Source organism: Pseudophryne corroboree, chromosome 3, assembly GCF_028390025.1.
Source record: "Pseudophryne corroboree isolate aPseCor3 chromosome 3, aPseCor3.hap2, whole genome shotgun sequence".
Taxonomy (NCBI): domain Eukaryota; kingdom Metazoa; phylum Chordata; class Amphibia; order Anura; family Myobatrachidae; genus Pseudophryne; species Pseudophryne corroboree.
In genome coordinates this window covers 86,545,996-86,567,902 of record NC_086446.1, presented here as the reverse complement: position 1 = coordinate 86,567,902, position 21,907 = coordinate 86,545,996, and the positions used below count along the sequence as shown (strand labels likewise).

Below are 21,907 nucleotides of genomic sequence, written 5' to 3'. Positions count from 1 at the left end.
CCTTCTATCTTACGTCTGAAGGGTCTTTATAAGGTTTGAAACAGACAAATCCACCAACGGCGGATTCTCCAATGTAGATGTCACTGTGTGGAAACGGGTAAGTAGACTTAAATCTGTGAGGTATAGAACCGGTTTTTCGGTTCTTTCGTGTTTCTACTAACATCTTATTAAGATATTCCTAAATAAGAACCCCATTGGAGATCTCTGTCGTTTAGAAAATACGACTTTATTATATGTGAGAGGTTCCTTAGTCTCTGTAAACTTCAGAGACTGATGCAGTGGTGAGATTATCAATGTCTGGGCTGTCAAAAGCTGCACTATCTGACTGCTGGTCTAATTTGCCCTCCTCACCCTTATTTAGCGCCGTGAGGTCTGGCATAGAATTGTCAGACTGCAACATAGCAGAAACGGGTAAATTATAAGACAAATTAAATTAACCCTTGTACCCAAAGTGAAGTTGGACCTTTGCAAAGGCTGAGACTCTTCCGTTAGATCTGGCGGTCTCACCCAAGACTCCGATCTTGCCGCTCGTGTCGAGCGGCAGCCAATTCTAATTGCAACCCAGCCATTACATTTGCGTAACATAGGATCTGGGAAGGAAACCGGGTTCCGGAGTGGAAACCTACAAAACATACTGAACATGTGGTAGATTCATGTACAGACATTGCAGTAAAACTTCTTTTTAGTCTTTGCTGGTGCCTTACTCATTGCAGACAGACAACACAATAGACAAAGACAGACACTTGCACGACTCAGTAAAATTGTTACTTAAGGTGTGTAATATATATATATATAGATAATATAAGGCCGAAGTGCAGTTCACATGTCCAGCCTATATAAAACCTGAACCAAAAATTCCCACTAACACCCCTGCGCCATCTGGTGGAGTAGAGATGTAGGACAGGAACGTTCTGGAATTACAAACAGGAAGAAACAGGAAGCATGGTTAAAAATGGCCCCCATGCCATGCTTACAGTGATAATCACATGTCAGGTTACAATACATGCCTCCTGTGTTTAATATAGGCTCAATAGTCTATTAATATAACCTATGGTGCCTATGCATATGAAATCTCCTGTCATGCAGCCTATTATAAGTTTTTTTCTCCCTTGCAGCAGCGTGAACAGACTTGTCCCCCCCCCCCTCCCCCTGTGCTCCCTGTAGCGCTGTGTCTCAGCGGGGAGCGGGTGCCGGGAAGCTGACCTTCATTGCAGGGAGGCGGGGGACGCTTGTGAGGAGAGCGGCCGAGTGAACTGAGTTCGGCTGCCTGGAGCGGCGCGTAGCGGCTTCCGGCGGCGCTAGTGTGAGCGCTGAGCTGCGGCGGGTCTCCCCCTCTTAGCGCTGGAGCAACTTTGAAGACCGTACAGCGCGGACGGATCGGCTGGGGCGGGCGGGCTGTATCAGCGGCGGGTGCGGGCGGCTTGTTAAACACGGACCCCACACAGCGGGGCGGCAGCGTGCGCTGACTGCCCCGTTCCCCCCAGCATACCTTGTCTCCTTGTAGGGAGGGCTGCGACGGGGCTTCTTTCTGTAAGGTCCGTCCAGCTCTTGCAGCAGGCAGTGGGCTGCGTGTGGCTGTGAGGGTGCTCTTTGTGAGGACCGACACGCCATGCGCTGCTCCGTGCAGCGGCACTATCCCGGACCCATGTTTTTAGTAGAAACTGGGAAGGGATGTGCAGATGTAGTATAAAAAAGGTAAAAATGAAAATTTAAAATCAAAATCAAAAAATATTCAAAGAAAAGTGTGGGATCTCCACACAAGCCTTGTTAGTGCTTGAGCACAGAAAAAACACTGAGGTACTCTGGGATATGGAGGGGTGGAGAGTTCTAAATTTAAAATAGGATTTTGGTACTTACCAGGTAAATCCTTTTCTTTGAATCCATAGGGGGCACTGGAGTACTCTTGGGGGATATGGACGGCTTCCGTAGGAAACAGCACTGAATATTTAAATTTAGCACACTCCACCCCTCCATATCCCCGAGTACCTCAGTGTTTTTTACTGAGCCGAACAGGAACTATAGAGAGGTTGACAATGGAGTATTACATATAACATAACGGACAACAACGAAGTTGACACATAACGTTACTGACAACTAAACAGTTGACACCATAACCAGCACTTGATAATTTGAACCAGTCGGTGAGAGTGTGTTACCATAAGATCCTCAGAACTTACCACAAACCAGGTAAAACTGCTCTGGGTGGGCGTCCAGTGCCCCCTATGGATTCAAAGAAAAAAGGATTTACCTGGTAAGTACCAAAATCCTATTTTCTTTTTCATCCACTAGGGGTCACTGGAGTACTCTTGGGACGTACCAAAGCTTCCCCCGTGGGCGGGAGAGCTGTTTGGCACCTGTAACACTAGGCGGCCAAAGCTAGATGCTGATGCCGCAAACGTATCAAACTTGTAAAAGCGCACAAACGTGTGCACTGAAGACCATGTAGCCGCACGGCAAAGCTGCGTCGTAGAAGCTCCCCGACCAGCTGCCCATGAAGTTCCCACAGAACGTGTGGAATGAGCTGTTACTGATGTAGGCGGCTGTAACCTAGCATGAAGGTAAGCCTGACGTATGGTCAGTTTTATCCATCTGGATAAGGTTTGTTTAGACGCTGGCCAACCCATCTTGGCAGCATCATAGAGAACAAACAACGTATCCGTCTTACGAACTGAAGACGTTCGGGATACATAAACGCGTAATGCTCGTACCACATCCAGAGTTCCAGAATGTGCTGTCAACACAGGAACTACTATTGGTTGATTGATGTGAAAAGATGACACTACCTGTGGTAAGAAAGCGGGATTCGTCCGAAGTTCCGCTCTGTCATCATGAAACACCAAATACAGTGGCTTGCATGACAAGGCACCCAAATCTGAAACACGCCTTGCCGAAGCTAAGGCTAGAAGAAAAATTGTTTTCCAAGTGAGAAACTTTATATCCACTTGCTGTAAGGGTTCAAAATATGAAGACTGTAAGAAATCTAAAACCAGATTCAAGTCCCATGGCACTGTAGGTGGAATGAATGGAGGCTGTACTCTGAGGACACCCTGCAGAAAAGTGTGTACCGACGGCAACAGAGCCAATCGTCTTTGAAAATAAATTGACAACGCAGATACCTGCACCTTTAGTGTAGATAAATGCAGTCCTCCATCTAACCCCGTTTGTAGAAATAACAGAAGACGGGATAACTTGAAAGATGATGTCGGAAACTTACGAGTTTCACACCAACCTATGTAGGCACGCCAAATTCTGTAATAATGAGCTGCCGTAACTGGCTTCCTAGCTCGTAACATGGTTGGTATAACCGATTCTGGAATGCCCTCTCTTCTTAAGAGGGCGGTCTCAACAGCCACCCCGTCAAACGCAGCCGCGCTAAATCGGGGTAAAGGAACGGACCCTGTTGTAACAAGTCCGGACGTAGAGGGAGCGGCCAAGGTTCGTCTGCGAGTAGACGCGGAGATCCGAGAACCAAGCTCTTCGAGGCCAATGAGGCGCCACTAGTATGACTGTGACAGACTCTCTTTTGATCCGTTTTAGCACCAGAGGGAGTAACGGAAACGGTGGAAACAGATACACAAGACTGTACGGCCACGCGACGGTGAGAGCATCCACCGCCACTGCCTTTGGATCTCTCGTTCTGGACACATACTGGAGCGTTTGGTGATTGTGTCGAGACGCCATCAGGTCCACCTGAGGATAACCCCACCGCTGAACCAACATGTGAAACACTTCTGGATTTAATGCCCATTCTCCTGGATGAAAATCCCGACGACTGAGATAATCCGCTTCCCAGTTGTCCACTCCCGGAATGAACACTGCCGACAATATCACCTGGTGGTATTCCGCCCAATTGAGGATTCGAGCTTCTTCCCGCATTGCCATGCGGCTTCTCGTTCCTCCTTGTTTGTTGATGTATGCGACCGCCGTCGCATTGTCTGACTGCACCTGGACAGTGTGAGACCGAAGCATGTGCACTGCTTGTCGTAGCGTATTGTAAATTGCGCGGAGTTCCAGGACATTTATAGACAGCAATCTTTCGTGATCCGCCCAGAGACCCTGGAGCTGACAATTTTGAACTACAGCTCCCCAACCTCTGAGACTGGCGTCCGTCGTTAGAATTATCCAATTCCAGCCGCCGAACAGTCTCCCTGCGGTTAGATTGTGTTCCTTGAGCCACCAGAGCAGAGACACCCTTGCCCTTGGCGACAACCTCACCCTGTGGTGAATCTGCAGATGCGAGCCCGACCACTGTGCCCGACCACATCCAGTTGAAATGGACGCGAGTGAAATCTTCTGAACTGAAGCGCTTCGAAAGCTGCCACCATTGTGCCTAAGAGGCGAATGCACAAATGTACCGACACTGTGCGTGGCTTGAGCACTAATTGTACCAGATGTCGTAGAATCTGTACTTTCTGTTGTGGTAGGTAAATTCTTTGATTGACCGTATCGAAAATCATACCTAGGAATTGCAGGCGTTGAGACGGAATTAGATGTGATTTCTTGAAGTTGACAATCCAACCGTGGTGAACCAGTACATTGTACGTTAGCAGCGCATGTTGGAGAAGTATGTGTTGAGACGGGCTTTGATGAGCAGATCGTCTAAATACGGAACTATTGTCACTCCCAGGGATCTGAGATGAGCTATCATCACAGACATCACTTTGGTGAACACCCGAGGCGCGGACGATAGGCCAAACGGTAGAGCCTGAAACTGGTAATGGTTTTGGCGTATCGCAAAGCGCAAGAATCTCTGATGAGGCTGCCAAATCGGAATGTGTAAGTACGCATCCTTGAGATCTAGCGCAATCATTAATTCCTTTGGCTCTAACCCCGCAATCACGGAACGCAGAGATTCCATCTTGAATCTGTAGTAAGTTACGTACCGATTGAGACCCTTTAAGTTCAATATTGGTCTGACTGAGCCATCCGACTTCGGTACCACAAACAGACTGGAATAATAACCCTGACCCTGTTGATGTACAGGGACCGGAATCAAACCTGCTGAATCCAGTAGGGACTGAATGGCAATTTGCAGAACCGCCCTCTTGTCGTCTGACAGAGGCAATCCTGTCTTGAAAAACCGCAGTGGCGGAAGACAGTCGAACTCTATTTTGTAACCTTTTAACACTAAATTGCGGATCCACCCATCCGCGGATGTCTGGAACCACGCCAACTGGAACGTCTGAAGGCGTGCTCCCACAATCGGAGAACCGAGATGGGCTGGTAGCCCGTCATGCCACTGGCTTGTCGGTAACCTTAGCGTCATGACGACTTGTGTTGGTTTGTTGGAAACCACGTCCACGACCACGTCTACCAGGCGTGGCTGTTCCTCTGCCACGTCCTCGAAAGGACTGAAGGATTTGAACGAAGGTCCAGAGTACCTCCTTCTTGGTACCGGTGGAGGCAATGGTAAGAAAACCGACTTTCCTCCCGTAGCCTCAGCAATCCATGTGTCCAATTCAGGACCAAACAAACTTCTTGCCATCGTAAGGTAACGCCTCTATACCTCGTTTGACCTCTGCCTCCGCTTGCCAAGCACGCAGCCAGAGTGCTCGTTGTGCCGTAACTAGCGACGATGAAATACGAGAAGTGAGCTGACAGACGTCAGTAGAAGCTGTACAGAGATACTCTGCAGCCTCACACATTTGATCAGCAAGAAGTATAAGGTGTTCGTCATGTAAGGCAGATTTAAGTTCTGTTATCCATACTATGAGCGCCTTAGTGACCCAGATACCAACCAAGCCAGGTCTCAGCAGCACTCCTGCTGCTACATACATGGACTTTAGCATAGTTTCTATTTTGCGGTCTGAAGGGTCTTTAAGCGTAGTAGCCGCTGGCACTGGTATGGTTAATTTCTTTGTAAGCTTCGACACTGACGAATCCACTATTGGTGGATTCTCCCATGTACAGGTCACCGAGTCTGAAAACGGGTAACTAGACTTAAATATGCGAGGTATAGAAAACCGTTTATCTGGAGTCTGTCGTGTTTCTACTAACATCTGATTAAGAGACTCCGACACAGGAAAACTTATTGGAGTTCTTTGTCGTTTAGTAAATACGACCTGATCATTTGTGAGAGGCTCCTCAGTTTCTGTAAACTTCAGAGACTGACGCACCGCTCTGATGAGATTATCAATGCCGGAACTGTTAAAATCCTCACTATCTGACTCCACTTCGCCCTCCTCACCCTCATCTTGTGCCGTGAGGCCTGGCATGGAATCGTCAGAATGCAACATAGCAGAAACGGGTAACTCATAAGACATATGAAATTTATCCCGTCTACCCAAAATGGATTTGGACCTTTCGCAAGGCTGAGAGACCTCCGGTAGTTCTGGCAGTCTCACCCTAGACTCAGCTCTTGCCGTTTCCCGCTCCTGTCGAGCGGCGGTCAATTCTGATTGCAACCCAGCCAGTACATTGGCTAGCATTTCCCAAGGAGGGTTCGGGGAGGAAATTGGCTTTAAAACCGGAGCCGAAATTGTATTCTGAACCGAATCCACAAAACATACTGTACATGTGGTAGATCCATCCGGTAACACACTGCTACAGACTTTGCAATTATGCTTTTTAGTTTTTGCTGGTGCCTTACTCATTATGGCGACAGACAATACAATACACAAAAAAACAGACACTTGCACGACTCAGTAAAAATAGTACGAAGGTGTCTCTATATATATATCTGGCCAAGTGCAGTACACGTGGCCAGTACTATGAAATGTGATCCCAAATTCCCACTAACACCCCTGCGCCTCCGGTGGAGTAGAGATGTAGTACTGGAACGTTCTGGAATCACAGAGAAAGACACAGGAAGCATGGTTAAAAATGGCTGCCATGCTTAAAGTTATAATCACAATACAGGTTACCACCTTAAAGTGACATTTATCCTGTGTAATTAACCCTGCAGCCTAGCATACTGCTGTTGCTGCAGTGTATCCCCCCTCGTACCGCTTATTGTATATCACCGTAATGCCCCCCCCCCCCCCCCCTCCTGTACTCCGTGCAGTGCGGGCGGCAGCGAGCAGCGTGTGGGGCCGCCAGCGGGAGCTGGGTATTGGGACGCAGGGACCGACAGCGGGGAGCGCGTATTGAAGCGCTTTGAGCAGCGCCGGATCAGCGGTGAGGGCCGGCGACGGCCGGAGCAGCGGTGGGGGCTGGCGACGGCCAGAGCAGCGGTGGGGGCTGGCGACGGCCGGAGTAGCGGCGGCGGGCTGTAGAAGGATCCCGGCGTCAGCATATAAACAATGTCCCCACACAGCGGGGCGGCAGCGGGAGCTGACCGCCCTGTTCCACATACCTTCACTCCTGCTGCTGTGGTAAGGCTCCGACGGGGCTTCTCAGTAAGCGCCGGCCAGCCTGTGTGCAGGAGATCTCTGTGTGGCTGTGAGGGAGCTCATTTAGTGAGGACCGACACGCCACTGCTGCTATCTGCAGCCTTGCACTATCCCTGACCCTGCCTTTTGGAAGAGGGAAAGGGATGTGTATAAAATAGAAAATAAAAATATCCTAAAAAAAAAATATTCAAAGTAGTTGTGGACTCAGCCACAGAGCTGTTACTACTTCGAGCACAGAAAAAACACTGAGGTACTCGGGGATATGGAGGGGTGGAGTGTGCTAAATTTAAATATTCAGTGCTGTTTCCTACGGAAGCCGTCCATATCCCCCAAGAGTACTCCAGTGACCCCTAGTGGATGAAAAATAAATATTCAGTGCCCTGTTTCCTGCGGAAGCCGTCCATATCCCAAGAGTACTCCAGTGACCCCTAGTGGATGAAAAAGAAACACCAGAGAGTGTGTAGAGGAGACTGGTCAGATCTCTGGGCTGGTAACACAGTGACATGATGTGAGGGGGAGAGCAGGAGTCTAATAGGGGCTGATGGCTCCTGATGTACGAAATACACCAGAGAGTGTGGAGAGGAGACTGGTTAGATCTCTGGGCTGGGAACACACAGTGACATGATGTGAGGAGGAGAGCAGGAGTCTAATAGGGGCTGATGGCTCCTGATGTACGAAATACACCAGAGAGTGTGGAGAGGAGACTGGTTAGATCTCTGGGCTGGGAACACACAGTGACATGATGTGAGGAGGACAGCAGGAGTATAATAGGGGCTGATGGCTCCTGATGTATGAGATACACCAGTGAGTGTGGAGAGGAGACTGGTCAAATCTCTGGGCTGGTAACACACAGTGACATGATGTGAGGAGGAGAGCAGGAGTATAATAGGGGCTGATGGCTCCTGATGTATGAGATACACCAGTGAGTGTGAGGAGGAGACTGGTCAGAACTCTTGGCTGGAAACACACAGTGACATAATGTGAGGATAGCAGGAGTATAATAGGGGCTGATGGCTCCTAATGTATGAGATACACCAGAGAGTGTGGAGAGGAGACTGGTTAGATCTCTGGGCTGGGAACACACAGTGACATGATATGAGGGGGAGAGCAAGAGTCTAATATTGGCTGATGGCTCCTAATGTATGAGATACACCAGAGAGTGTGGAGAGGAGACTGGTCAGATCTCTGGGCTGGTAACACAGTGTGTTCTGGGCTGGGAACACACAGTGACATGATGTGAGGGGGAGAGCAAGAGTCTAATATTGGCTGATGGCTCCTAATGTATGAGATACACCAGAGAGTGTGGAGAGGAGACTGGTCAGATCTCTGGGCTGGTAACACACAGTGCCATGATGTGAGGAGGAGAGCAGGAGTCTAATAGGGGCTGATGGCTCCTGATGTATGAGATACACAAGAGAGTGCGGGGAGGAGACTGTTCAGATCTCTGGGCTGGTAACACACAGTGACATAATGTGAGGATAGCAGGATTATAATAGGGGCTGATGGCTCCTAATGTATGAGATATACCAGAGAGTGTGGAGAGGAGACTGGTTAGATCTCTGGGCTGGGAACACACAGTGACATGATGTGAGGAGGACAGCAGGAGTATAATAGGGGCTGATGGCTCCTAATGTATGAGATACAGCAGAGTGTGGAGAGGAGACTGGTTAGATCTCTGGGCTGGGAACACACAGTGACATGATGTGAGTGGGAGAGCAGGAGTCTAATATGGGCTGATGGCTCCTAATGTATGAGATACACCAGAGAGTGTGGAGAGGAGACTGGTCAGATCTCTGGGCTGGTAACACAGTGACATGCTGTGAGGGGGAGAGCAGGAGTCTAATAGGGGCTGATGGCTCCTGATGTGCTTCTTATTAACCCCTATTAACCCCTATTCATTTTCACCTGTGTGCTGACCTGGGATGGCCGACCTGTGCCGACATCGTGGGGTCCTGCACCCCGGACCCATACCTAGTATTAGGGACCCCCAGTGACGGAGAAGCCTTGTCGATCGGCCTGGGGGCTTAACCCTATATCTGCAGATATACGCAACTAAGATCTCCGTATTATCTGACTATTATGTAGTAATATTTTTCACTCGGTGTGCATTAGGGAACACAGTTTTTTCCTACACAGAATTACCCCTCCCTTTTAGCACCTGAGTGACATTACAATCTGATTGACCAGCTTTCCATTTTGTGTATGGCTCCTGATGTACGAAATACACCAGAGAGTGTGGAGAGGAGACTGGTTAGATCTCTGGGCTGGGAACACACAGTGACATGATGTGAGGAGGACAGCAGGAGTATAATAGGGGCTGATGGCTCCTGATGTATGAGATACACCAGTGAGTGTGGAGAGGAGACTGGTCAAATCTCTGGGCTGGTAACACACAGTGCCATGATGTGAGGAGGAGAGCAGGAGTTTAATAGGGGCTGATGGCTCCTGATGTATGAGATACACAAGAGAGTGCGGGGAGGAGACTGTTCAGATCTCTGGGCTGGTAACACACAGTGACATAATGTGAGGATAGCAGGATTATAATAGGGGCTGATGGCTCCTAATGTATGAGATTCACCAGAGAGTGTGGAGAGGAGACTGGTTAGATCTTTGGGCTGGGAACACACAGTGACATGATGTGAGGAGGACAGCAGGAGTATAATAGGGGCTGATGGCTCCTGATGTATGAGATACACCAGTGAGTGTGAAGAGGAGACTGATCAGATCTCTGGGCTGGTAACACACAGTGACATGATGTGAGGAGGAGAGCAGGAGTCTAATAGGGGCTGATGGCTCCTGATGTATGAGATACTCCAGTGAGTGTTAGGAGGAGACTGGTCAGATCTCTGGGCTGGTAACACACAGTGACATAATGTGAGGATAGCAGGAGTATAATAGGGGCTGATGGCTCCTAATGTATGAGATACACCAGAGAGTGTGGAGAGGAGACTGGTTAGATCTCTGGGCTGGGAACACACAGTGACATGATGTGAGGGGGAGAGCATGAGTCTAATATGGGCTGATGGCTCCTAATGTATGAGATACACCAGAGAGTGTGGAGAGGAGACTGGTCAGATCTCTGGGCTAGTAACACAGTGACATGATGTGAGGGGGAGAGCAAGAGTCTAATATTGGCTGATGGCTCCTAATGTATGAGATACACCAGAAAGTGTGGAGAGGAGACTGGTCAGATCTCTGGGCTGGTAACACACAGTGACATGATGTGAGGAGGAGAGCAGGAGTCTAATAGGGGCTGGGGGCTCCTGATGTATGAGATACACAAGAGAGTGCGGGGAGGAGACTGGTCAGATCTCTGGGCTGGTAACACACAGTGACATAATGTGAGGATAGCAGGATTATAATAGGGGCTGATGGCTCCTAATGTATGAGATACACCAGAGAGTGTGGAGAGGAGACTAATCAGTTCTCTGGGCTGGGAACACACAGTGACATGATGTGAGGAGGAGAGCAGGAGTATGAATAGGGGTGATGGCTCCTGATGTATGAGATACTCCAGTGAGTGTTAGGAGGAGACTGGTCAGATCTCTGGGCTGGTAACACACAGTGACATGATGTGAGGAGGAGAGCAGGAGTATAATAGGGGCTGATGGCTCCTGATGTATGAAATACACCAGAGAGTGTGGGGAGGAGACTGGTCAGATCTCTGGGCTGGTAACACACAGTGATATGATGTTATGATGTGAGGGGGAGAGCAGGAGTATAATAGGTGCTGATGGCTCCTGATGTATGAAATACACCAGAGAGTGTGGGGAGGAGACTGGTCAGATCTCTGGGCTGGTAACACACAGTGACATGATGTGAGGGGGAGAGCAGGAGTATAATAGGGGCTGATGGCTCCTGACTCCCCCACAGGGCAGATACATTACCCTCACTAATAAGAGATTGCTGTAGTGGGATGTTACAATACCGACCCCTACATCCCGCCCGATCCAAATCCCGACAGTCGGCATGCTGACTAACAGGGACTATTCCCACTCGTGTGTGTCCATGACACCCATAGAGTGGGAATAGAACCTGTGGCGAGCACCAGGGCTTCATTGCGCTCGCCTTCCTGCCGGTATTCTACGCCCATACCCAACCCGCTGTAGTTACTGTACAAGGAAAATATGTGACTCTCTCTGTAATAAGTGATTATTACTCACCTGTGCTGATATATGTAGGGATTTCCTCCTCCTTACACTGCTGATCACCCCTCACATACATCTCTTCTTCTTCCTCTATATCTTCTACCTTTATATCAGTGACATACATCTCTTCTTCTTTCTCTGTATCTTCTGCTTTTATATTAGTCACATATGTCTCATCTTCCTCCTTTATAACTTCTACCTTAATAATGGTCAGATCTTCACCCTAAATAACCCATATAATAGTAAATGGTTTAGTAATGACAGACAATATAGTCAGATTAATCAGTACACTATCATAGTATTAGACACTAAGGGCGGTATTCAAATGATATATCACGCCCAATCTCCTTTCTAAAGTGATCCCCGTTATCGTGCATATTGTGCCCATAGTAATTAGGTTTAGCTGCGCAAAGGGTTGGGCGCCCTCTGTACCCCGGGGGTGGAGAGCTGAAATGATTATACCACTCCTGTCAGCAGAGACAGAACGGGTGTGAAAATAAGATTTTAAACCTACCGGTAAATCTTTTTCTCCTAGTCCGTAGAGGATGCTGGGCGCCCGTCCCAGTGCGGACTTCATCTGCAAGACTTGCATATAGTTTTTGCTTACATAAGGGTTATGTTACAGTTTTGATCAGTCTCGGGCTGATGCTGTGTTGTTTCATACTGTTAACTGGTTCGTATATTCCAGGTTATACGGTGTGGACTGGTATGAATCTTGCCCTTAGAGTAACAAAAATCCTTTCCTCGTACTGGAAAAAATAAGAATTTACTTACCGATAATTCTATTTCTCATAGTCCGTAGTGGATGCTGGGGACTCCGTAAGGACCATGGGGAATAGCGGCTCCGCAGGAGACTGGGCACATCTAAAGAAAGCTTTAGGACTAACTGGTGTGCACTGGCTCCTCCCCCTATGACCCTCCTCCAAGCCTCAGTTAGGATACTGTGCCCGGACGAGCGTACACAATAAGGAAGGATTTTGAATCCCGGGTAAGACTCATACCAGCCACACCAATCACACCGTATAACCTGTGATCTGAACCCAGTTAACAGCATGATAACAGAGGAGCCTCTGAAAGATGGCTCACAACAATAATAACCCGATTTTTGTAACAATAACTATGTACAAGTATTGCAGACAATCCGCACTTGGGATGGGCGCCCAGCATCCACTACGGACTATGAGAAATATAATTATCGGTAAGTAAATTCTTATTTTCTCTAACGTCCTAAGTGGATGCTGGGGACTCCGTAAGGACCATGGGGATTATACCAAAGCTCCCAAACGGGCGGGAGAGTGCGGATGACTCTGCAGCACCAAATGAGAGAACTCCAGGTCCTCCTCAGCCAGGATATCAATTTTGTAGAATTTTACAAACGTATTTGCTCCTGACCAAGTAGCTGCTCGGCAAAGTTGTAAAGCCGAGACCCCTCGGGCAGCCGCCCAAGATGAGCCCACCTTCCTTGTGGAGTGGGCATTTACAGATTTTTGGCTGTGGCAGGCCTGCCACAGAATGTGCAAGCTGAATTGTACTACAAATCCAACAAGCAATAGTCTGCTTAGAAGCAGGAGCACCCAGCTTGTTGGGTGCACACAGGATAAACAGCGAGTCAGATTTCCTGACTCCAGCCGTCCTGGAAACATATATTTTCAGGGCACTGACAACGTCTAGCAACTTGGAGGCCTCCAAGTCCCTAGTAGCCGCAGGCACCACCAATAGGTTGGTTCAGGTGAGACGCTGAAACCACCTTGGGGAGAAACTGAGGACGAGTCCTCAATTCCGCCCTGTCCGAATGGAAAATCAGATAAGGGCTTTTTCAGGATAAAGCCGCCAATTCTGACACGCGCCTGGCCCAGTCCAGGGCCAACAGCATGACCACTTTCCATGTGAGATATTTTAACTCCACAGATTTAAGTGGTTCAAACCAATGTGACTTTTGGAACCCAAAACTACATTGAGATCCCAAAGTGCCACTGGAGGCACAAAAGGAGGCTGTATATGCAGTACCCCTTTTACAAACGTCTGAACTTCAGGGACTGAAGCTAGTTCTTTTTGGAAGAAAATTGACAGGGACGAAATTTGAACCTTAATGGACCCCAATTTCAGGCCCATAGACACTCCTGTTTGCAGGAAATGTAGGAATCGACCCAGTTGAATTTCCTCCGTCGGGCCTTACTGGCCTCGCACCACGCAACATATTTTCGCCAATTGCGGTGATAATGTTTTTGCGGTTACATCCTTCCTGGCTTTGATCAGGATAGGGATGACTTCATCCGGAATGCCTTTTTTCCTTCAGGATCCGGCGTTCAACCGCCATGCCGTCAAACGCAGCCGCGGTAAGTCTTGGAACAGACAGGGTCCTTGCTGGAGCAGGTCCCTTCTTAGAGGTAGAGGCCACGGATCCTCCGTGAGCATCTCTTGAAGTTCCGGTTACCAAGTCCTTCTTGGCCAATCCGGAGCCACGAATATAGTGCTTTCTCCTCTCCATCTTATCAATCTCAGTACCTTGGGTATGAGAGGCAGAGGAGGGAACACATACACTGACTGGTACACCCACGGTGTTACCAGAGCATCTACAACTATTGCCTGAGGGTCTCTTGACCTGGCGCAATACCTGTCGAGTTTTTTAATCATGTGGACGACTTCTGGGTGAAGTCCCCACTCTCCCGGGTGGAGGTCGTGCTGAGGAAGTCTGCTTCCCAGTTGTCCACTCCCGGAATGAATACTGTTGACAGTGCTATCACATGATTTTCCGCCCAGCGAAGAATCCCTGTAGCTTCTGCCATTGCCCTCCTGCTTCTTGTGCCACCCTGTCTGTTTACGTGGGTGACTGCCATGATGTTGTCCGACTGGATCAACACCGGCTGACCTTGAAGCAGAGGTCTTGCTAAGCTTAGAGCATTGTAAATGGCCCTTAGCTTCAGGATATTTATGTGAAGTGATGTATCCAGGCTTGACCCTAAGCCCTGGATATTCCTTCCCTGTGTGACTGCTCCCCAGCCTCGCAGGCTGGCATCCGTGGTCACCAGGACCCAGTCCTGAATGCCGAATCTGCGGCCCTCTAGAAGATGAGCACTCTGCAACCACCACATGATGGATAACCTTGTCCTTGGTGACAGGGTTATCCGCTGATGCATCTGAAAATGCGACCCGGACCATTTGTCCAGTAGGTTCCACTGGAAAGTTCTTGCGTGGAATCTAACGAATGGGATTGCTTCGTAGGAAGCCACCATTTTTACCCAGAACCCTAGTGCATTGAAGCACTGAGACTTGGTTCGGATTTAGGAGGTTCCTGACTAGCTCGGATAACTCCCTGGCTTTCTCTTCCGGGAGAAACACCTTTTTTCTGGACTGTGTCCAGGAACATCCCTAGGAAACAGAAGACAAGTCGTCGGAACCAGCTGCGATTTTGGAATATTGAGAATCCAATCGTGCTGCCGCAACACTACCTGAGATAGTGCTACACCGACTTCCAACTGTTCCCTGGATCTTACCCTTATCAGGGAATCGTCCAAGTAAGGGATAACTAAAATTCCCTTCCTTCGAAGGGATATCATTTCGGCCATTACCTTGGTAAAGACCCGGGGTGCCGTGGACCATCCCTACGGCAGCGTCTGAACTGATAGTGACAGTTCTGTACCATAACCTGAGGTGCCCTTGGTGAGAAGGGTAAATTTTGACATGAAGGTAAGCATCCTTGATGTCCCGAGACATCATGTAGTCCCCTTCTTCCAGGTTCGCAATCACTGCTCTGAGTGACTCAATCTTGAATTTGAACCTCTGTATGTAAGTGTTCAAAGATTTTAGATTTTAGATTTAGAATCGGTCTCACCGAGCCGTCTGGCTTCGGTACCACAATAGTGTGGAATAATACCCCGTTCCCTGTTGCAGGAGGGGTACCTTGATTATCACCTGCTGGGAATACAGCTTGTGAATGGCTTCCAAAACTGCCTCCCTGTCAGAGGGAGACGTCGGTAAAGCCGACTTTTGGAAACGGCGAGGGGGAGACGTCTCGAATTTCAATATGTACCCTTGAGATATTACCTGAAGGATCCAGGGGTCTACTTGCGAGTGAGCCCACTGCGCACTGAAATTCATTGAGAACGGGCCCCCACCGTGCCTGAGCTTGTAAGGCCCTAGCGTCATACTGAGGGCTTTGCAGAGGCGGGAAAGGATTTCTGTTCCTGGGAACTGGGTAATCTCTTCAGCCTTTTTCCTCTCCCTCTGTCACGAGCAGAAAAGAGAAACCTTTTGTCCGCTTGCCAACAAAGGACTGCGCCTGATAATACGGCGTCTTATTTTGAGAGGCGACCTGGGGTACAAACGTGGATTTCCCAGTTGTTGCCGTGGCCACCAGGTCTAAAAGACCGACCCCAAATGTCCCCTTTCAAAGGCAATACTTCCAAATGCCGTTTGGAATCCGCATCACCTGACCATTTTACTGGTAGAATTGGACAACGCACTTATACTTGATGCCAGTCGGCAAATATTCCGCTGTGCATCATGCATATATAGAAATGCATCTTTTAAATGCTCTATAGGCAATAATATACTATCCTTATCTAGGATATCAATATTTCCAGTCAGGGAATCCGACCATGCCAACCCAGCACTGCACCTCCAGGCTGAGGCGATTGCTGGTCGCAGTATAACACCAGTATGTGTGTGAATAAATTTTTTGGATACCCTCCTGCTTTCTATCAGCAGGATCTTTAAGGGCGGCCATCTCATGAGAGGGTAGAGCCCTTGTTCTTACAAGCGTGTGAGCGCCTTATCCCCCCTAGGGGGTGTTTCCCAACGCACCCTAACCTCTGGCGGGAAAGGGTATACAGCCAATACTTTTTAAGAAATTATCAATTGTTATCGGGGGGAAACCCACGCATCATCACACACCTTATTTTATTTCTCAGATTCAGGAAAACTACAGGTAGTTTTTCCCTCACCGAACATAATACCCCTTTTTGGTGGTACTCGTATTATCAGAAATGTATAAAACATTTTCCATTGTCTCAATCATGTAACGTGTGGCCCTACTGGAAATCATGGTTGTCTCTTCACCGTCGACACAGGAGTCAGTATCCGTGTCGGCGTCTGTATCTGCCATCTGAGGTAACGGGCGCTTTAGAGCCCCTGACGGCCTATGAGACGTCTGGACAGGCACAAGCTGAGTAGCCGGCTGTCTCATGTCAACCACTGTTTTTTTATACAGAGCTGACACTGTCACGTAATTTTCAACAGTACATCCACTCAGGTGTCGACCCCCTAGGTGGTGACATCACTGTTACAGACACTCTGCTCCGTCTCCACATAATTTTTCTCCTCATACATGTCGACACAAACGTACCGACACACAGCACACACACAGGGAATGCTCTGATAGAGGACAGGACCCCACTAGCCCTTTGGGGAGACAGAGGGAGAGTATGCCAGCACACACCAGAGCGCTATATATATATATATATATACAGGGATAACCTTATATAAGTGTTTTTCCCCTTATAGCTGCTGTATGTTTTAATACTGCGCCTAATTAGTGCCCCCCTCTCTTTTTTTAACCCTTTCTGTAGTGTAGTGACTGCAGGGAAGAGCCAGGGAGCTTCCCTCCAACTGAGCTGTGAGGGAAAATGGCGCCAGTGTGCTGAGGAGATAGGCTCCGCCCCCTTTTTGGCGGCCTTATCTCCCGTTTTTCTGTATATTCTGGCAGGGGTTAAATGCATCCATATAGCCCAGGAGCTATATGTGATGTATTTTTTGCCATGTAAGGTATTTTTATCATGTTTTATTGCGTCTCAGGGCGCCCCCCCCAGCGCCCTGCACCCTCAGTGACCGGAGTATGAAGTGTGCTGAGAGCAATGGCGCACAGCTGCAGTGCTGTGCGCTACCTTATTGAAGACAGGAACGTCTTCTGCCGCCAATTTTTCCGGACCTCTTCGCTCTTCTGGCTCTGTAAGGGGGCCGGCGGCGCGGCTCCGGGACCCATCCAGGCTGGGCCTGTGATCGTCCCTCTGGAGCTAATGTCCAGTAGCCAAGAAGCCCAATCCACTCTGCACGCAGGTGAGTTCGCTTCTTCTCCCCTTAGTCCCTCGATGCAGTGAGCCTGTTGCCAGCAGGTCTCACTGAAAATAACAAACCTAAACTAAAACTTTCACTAAAAAGCTCAGGAGAGCCCCTAGTGTGCACCCTTCTCGTCGGGCACAGAAATCTAACTGAGGCTTGGAGGAGGGTCATAGGGGGAGGAGCCAGTGCACACCAGTTAGTCCTAAAGCTTTCTTTAGATGTGCCCAGTCTCCTGCGGAGCCGCTATTCCCCATGGTCCTTACGGAGTCCCCAGCATCCACTTAGGACGTTAGAGAAACAGAAATAGTGAACCACTGCGCTCAGGCGGCTGCAGTTGCGTAGTACCCGGTGTCACTCAACACCATACAACATAGACCTAAACAAAAGAAATGAGAACTACCTCAACTGCACACAGCTTACAAAGTCCACTTAAATGTCTCTAGACATTCAGGAGTATGTCAGTACATCCATCTCCTCTGGGCAGTTTCTCTAACTGAGGTCTGGAAGAGGGGCATAGAGGGAGGAGCCAGTGCACACCCATATCTAAAGTTCTTTTTAGTGCCAATGTCTCCTGCGGAGCCCGTCTATCCCCATGGTCCTTACGGAGTCCCCAGCATCCTCTAGGACGTAAGAGAAATGGGGTGAAAAGAATTGAATACCACCCTCAGTGTCTTTACAGATCACATGTTGTTATAAGGGTCCTACGTGGTGTATGGGACTAGTAACACCAAGGCCACTGCTTTATCTGTGAGTTTAATTATCACCTGGATATCCTGCACCAACGCCATCAATACAGAACATGTTTTAAGACCCCTGAACATCACAGTGAGTACTCCGGGGGTACTTGTACCACAGATAGAGAATGACTGATATACTGAAAAGTTACTTTGATATGTTGGTATATTGGCGAGATCTAAATCCCATCTACCTGATCCTCCTGTGGGGTCCTGTGATTCTTCTCTGTACAGTCCTGTGGATAAAGAGGACAGGGACATCTCTCTGGGGAATCTCTGTTACTGGGCCCATCTGTAGAAGACACACAGTGACTGAGTACATTGTGTAAATGTGATTATCAGGTGACGTGTATATAGGGGCCCCCATACATGCTCTCGCCTGTACAATAAACAAAAGTCTCCTCTTACCCAGTAACATGAGGGGCCAGTGATTTTCCATAATCATATCTTTGTACAGATCCTTGTGTCCCTCTATATACTCCGACTCCTGCATGGAGAGATAGACAGTGACATTCTGACACCTTATAGGAACCTGACACACACAATGACACAGTCATCACCCAGACACCTCCCCTGGTGTTACTGTATAATGTCCCATTCCCAGCAGTCACCTCTCCAGTCATCACCCAGACACCTCCCCTAGTGTTACTGTATAACAGCGGTGGCCAACCAGTGGCTCTTGAGCCGCATGAGGCTCTTTCTTTCTTTAAATGTGGCTCCCAACACTCTAAATCATGTGATCACAACAGATACAGAAACTGCTACACTCCAGCCAGATACGCAGCAGCACTACTGAGACTGAAAATTGAAGGACCCAGATACTAGAGGCGAGACACCCACTGGCAAACAGAGAACACATTAGGGGCTGCAGCAATGGCACGACTTGGTGGGGGAACTTTAGTGACACTTGAGGGTGAGCTAGAGTGACACAGGTCGGAGCTAGCTGGAGTGACACAGAAGGGTCCTGGCAGGAGTGACACATGGGAAAGCTGTCTGGAGTGACATAGGAGGGTGCTAGCAGGAGTGTCACATGGGGAGCTGGCTGGAGTGACATAGGAGGGTGCTAGCAGGAGTGTCACATGGGGAGCTGGCTGGAGTGACATAGGAGGGTGCTAGCAGTAGTGCCACATGGGGAGCTGGCTGGAGTGACACATGGGGGAACTTAAGTTTATTATGTGAATCTGGCTTCTTAAATTATTTTATGTGAAAGCGCCTTTTTCAAAGGATCTGACTTTAAAAAAATTTATTTTATGTCGTTCTGGATTTTTCAATGTATTTTATACCAGGGGTGTGGTCTAGCAGGCACAAGGCCACATACCATTTTTGCATGCGCGCCTTCGGCTCGATGTCGGCTCTTTGACGTACCTAACAAGTTTTTTGGGCTCTTTGTCACTGACTGGTTGGCCGCCCCTGCTGTATAATGTCCCATTCCCAGCAGTCACCTCTCCAGTCATCACCCAGACACCTCCCCTGGTGTTACTGTATAATGCCCCACTCCCAGCAGTCACCTCTCCAGTCATCACCCAGACACCTCCCCTGGTGTTACTGTATAATGTCCCATTCCCAGCAGTCACCTCTCCAGCCAGCAGCTGAATGATCTTGTTGGTGAATTCCAGGATCTTCTGCTCATTGTCTTTCTCATGTATCAGTGAGTGAGGTGGAGGCTCCATGATAGGACTCTGGGTCCTGCTCAGTTTTACTGATACATGGGGTAAATTTACTAAGATGTGAGTTCTATTTCATATGGGATGTTGCCCATAGAAACCAATCAGATTCTACTTCTCATTTATCTAGAACCTTCTAGAGGACAATATCTGGAATCTGATTGGTTGCTATGGGCAACATCCCATCTTAAATAGAACTCCCATCTTAGTAAATTTACACCATGGGATCTGCTGCTGACTGTCTCACACTCACCAGATGTTTTCTTCACTACAGTGTAACTATGTGTATCACTGCATACACTCCCAGATCCCCTCACCTCCTAGACATGCCCCAGTATTATTACTATAGATATAAATTACATCGCTGTGGCACCCCTTAATCCCCTAACCTGTCCAGTCATGTCCCTGTATTATTAGTGTGTGTGTGTGTGTGTGTGTGTGTGTGTGTGTGTGTGTGTGTGTGTGTGTGTGATGCCTAGTGACACTCCCAAATCCTCTCACCTCACCAGTTATGTCACTGCATTATTACTATAGGTTAGAGATGTGCGGGTTTCAGATTTATCTAGATCTCAAAACAGCATCATATAGACTCTTAGATGTCATGTGTTCTGGATAGCCAATAAAAAAAACAACAGGATTTTAATACCTACCGGTAAATCCTTTTCTCCTAGTCCGTAGAGGATGCTGCGGTCCACTTCAGTACCATGGGGTATAGACGGTTCCGCAGGAGCCATGGGCACTCTAAGACTTTTCAAAGGGTGTGAACTGGATCCTCCCTCTATGCCCCTCCTCCAGACCTCAGTTATGGGAACTGTGCCCAGGGAGACTGACATTTCGAGGAAAGGATTTACTTTTATACTAATGGTGAGATTCATACCAGCTCACACCTCAACCATGCCGCACAACATGGCATTCAACATAACACACGCCAACAGGCATGAACCATTTGCAGCAACATGCTGAAAACAAATGTAACACAACTTGTGTAACTATAATGAACAAACTGCACGTAAAGTACGCACTGGGTCGGGTGCCCAGCATCCTCTACGGACTAGGAGAAAAGGATTTACCGGTAGGTATTAAAATCCTGTTTTCTCATACGTCCTAGAGGATGCTGGGGTCCACTTCAGTACCATGGGGTACAGTACGGACAGGAGAGTGCGGATGACCCTGCAGCACCGATTGACCAAACTCGAGGTCCTCATCGGCCAAAGTGTCAAACTTATAAAATTTAGCAAATGTGTTTGAACCTGACCAAGCAGCCGCCCAGGATGAGCCCACTTTCCTAGTAGAATGGGCCTTCACCAACTTCGGTACCGGCAAGCCTGCCGTGGAATGAGCGTGCTGAATAGTCCCTCTGATCCAGCGAGCAATAGTCTGCTTAGAAGCAGGACACCCAATCTTGCTGGGAGCATACAGGACAAACAGAGCCTCTGTTTTCCGTATCCGAGCTGTTCTTGCGACATAAATCTTCAAAGCTCTAACCACATCTAGAGACTTTGACTAAGTGAAAGTGTCAGTAGCTACTGGCACCACAATAGGTTGGTTTATGTGGAAGGACGAAACCACCTTTGGAAGAAATTGTTGACGAGTTCTTAACTCTGCCCTATCTTCATGGAAGATCAGGTAAGGGCTCTTGTGAGACAAGGACCCCAATTCAAACACCCGCCTTGCGGATGCCAAGGCCAAAATCATCACCACTTTCCAAGTGAGAAACTTCAATTCTATCTCCTGCAGAGGTTTAAACCAATCTGATTGAAGGAACTGCAACACCACATTAAGGTCCCATGGTGCCACTGGAGGCACAAATGGAGGCTTGATGTGCAGAACCCCTTTCATGAACGTCTGAACTTCTGGAAAGGAGGCCAATTGTTTTTGAAAGAAAACTGATAAGGCCGAAATCTGGACCTTGATTGACCCCAATCTAAGGCCCGCATCCACACCAGCTTGCAGAAAATGGTGAAAACGTCCCA

At 48.5% G+C, this 21,907-nt stretch overlaps 1 protein-coding gene across 3 annotated transcripts in view; it reads right to left on the bottom strand.

Annotated features, from left to right (window-relative positions):
• LOC135057066 (oocyte zinc finger protein XlCOF6.1-like) overlaps positions 1-21,907 on the bottom strand; it is a 64,545-nt gene that overhangs the window by 15,888 nt on the left and 26,750 nt on the right. The window contains exons 2-4 of one of the 3 annotated variants that reach the window (XM_063962966.1): positions 18,679-18,757; positions 18,465-18,562; positions 11,495-11,702 (exon numbers count right to left, since the gene is read on the bottom strand). In XM_063962966.1, the coding sequence (XP_063819036.1) occupies positions 11,495-11,702; positions 18,465-18,562; positions 18,679-18,715 (343 nt within the window). In that variant the 5' untranslated portion in view covers positions 18,716-18,757. Of the gene's footprint in view, positions 1-11,494; positions 11,703-18,464; positions 18,563-18,678; positions 20,043-21,907 lie in introns of those variants that run through there. The other 2 variants (XM_063962965.1, XM_063962964.1) reach the window with 2 other exon arrangements.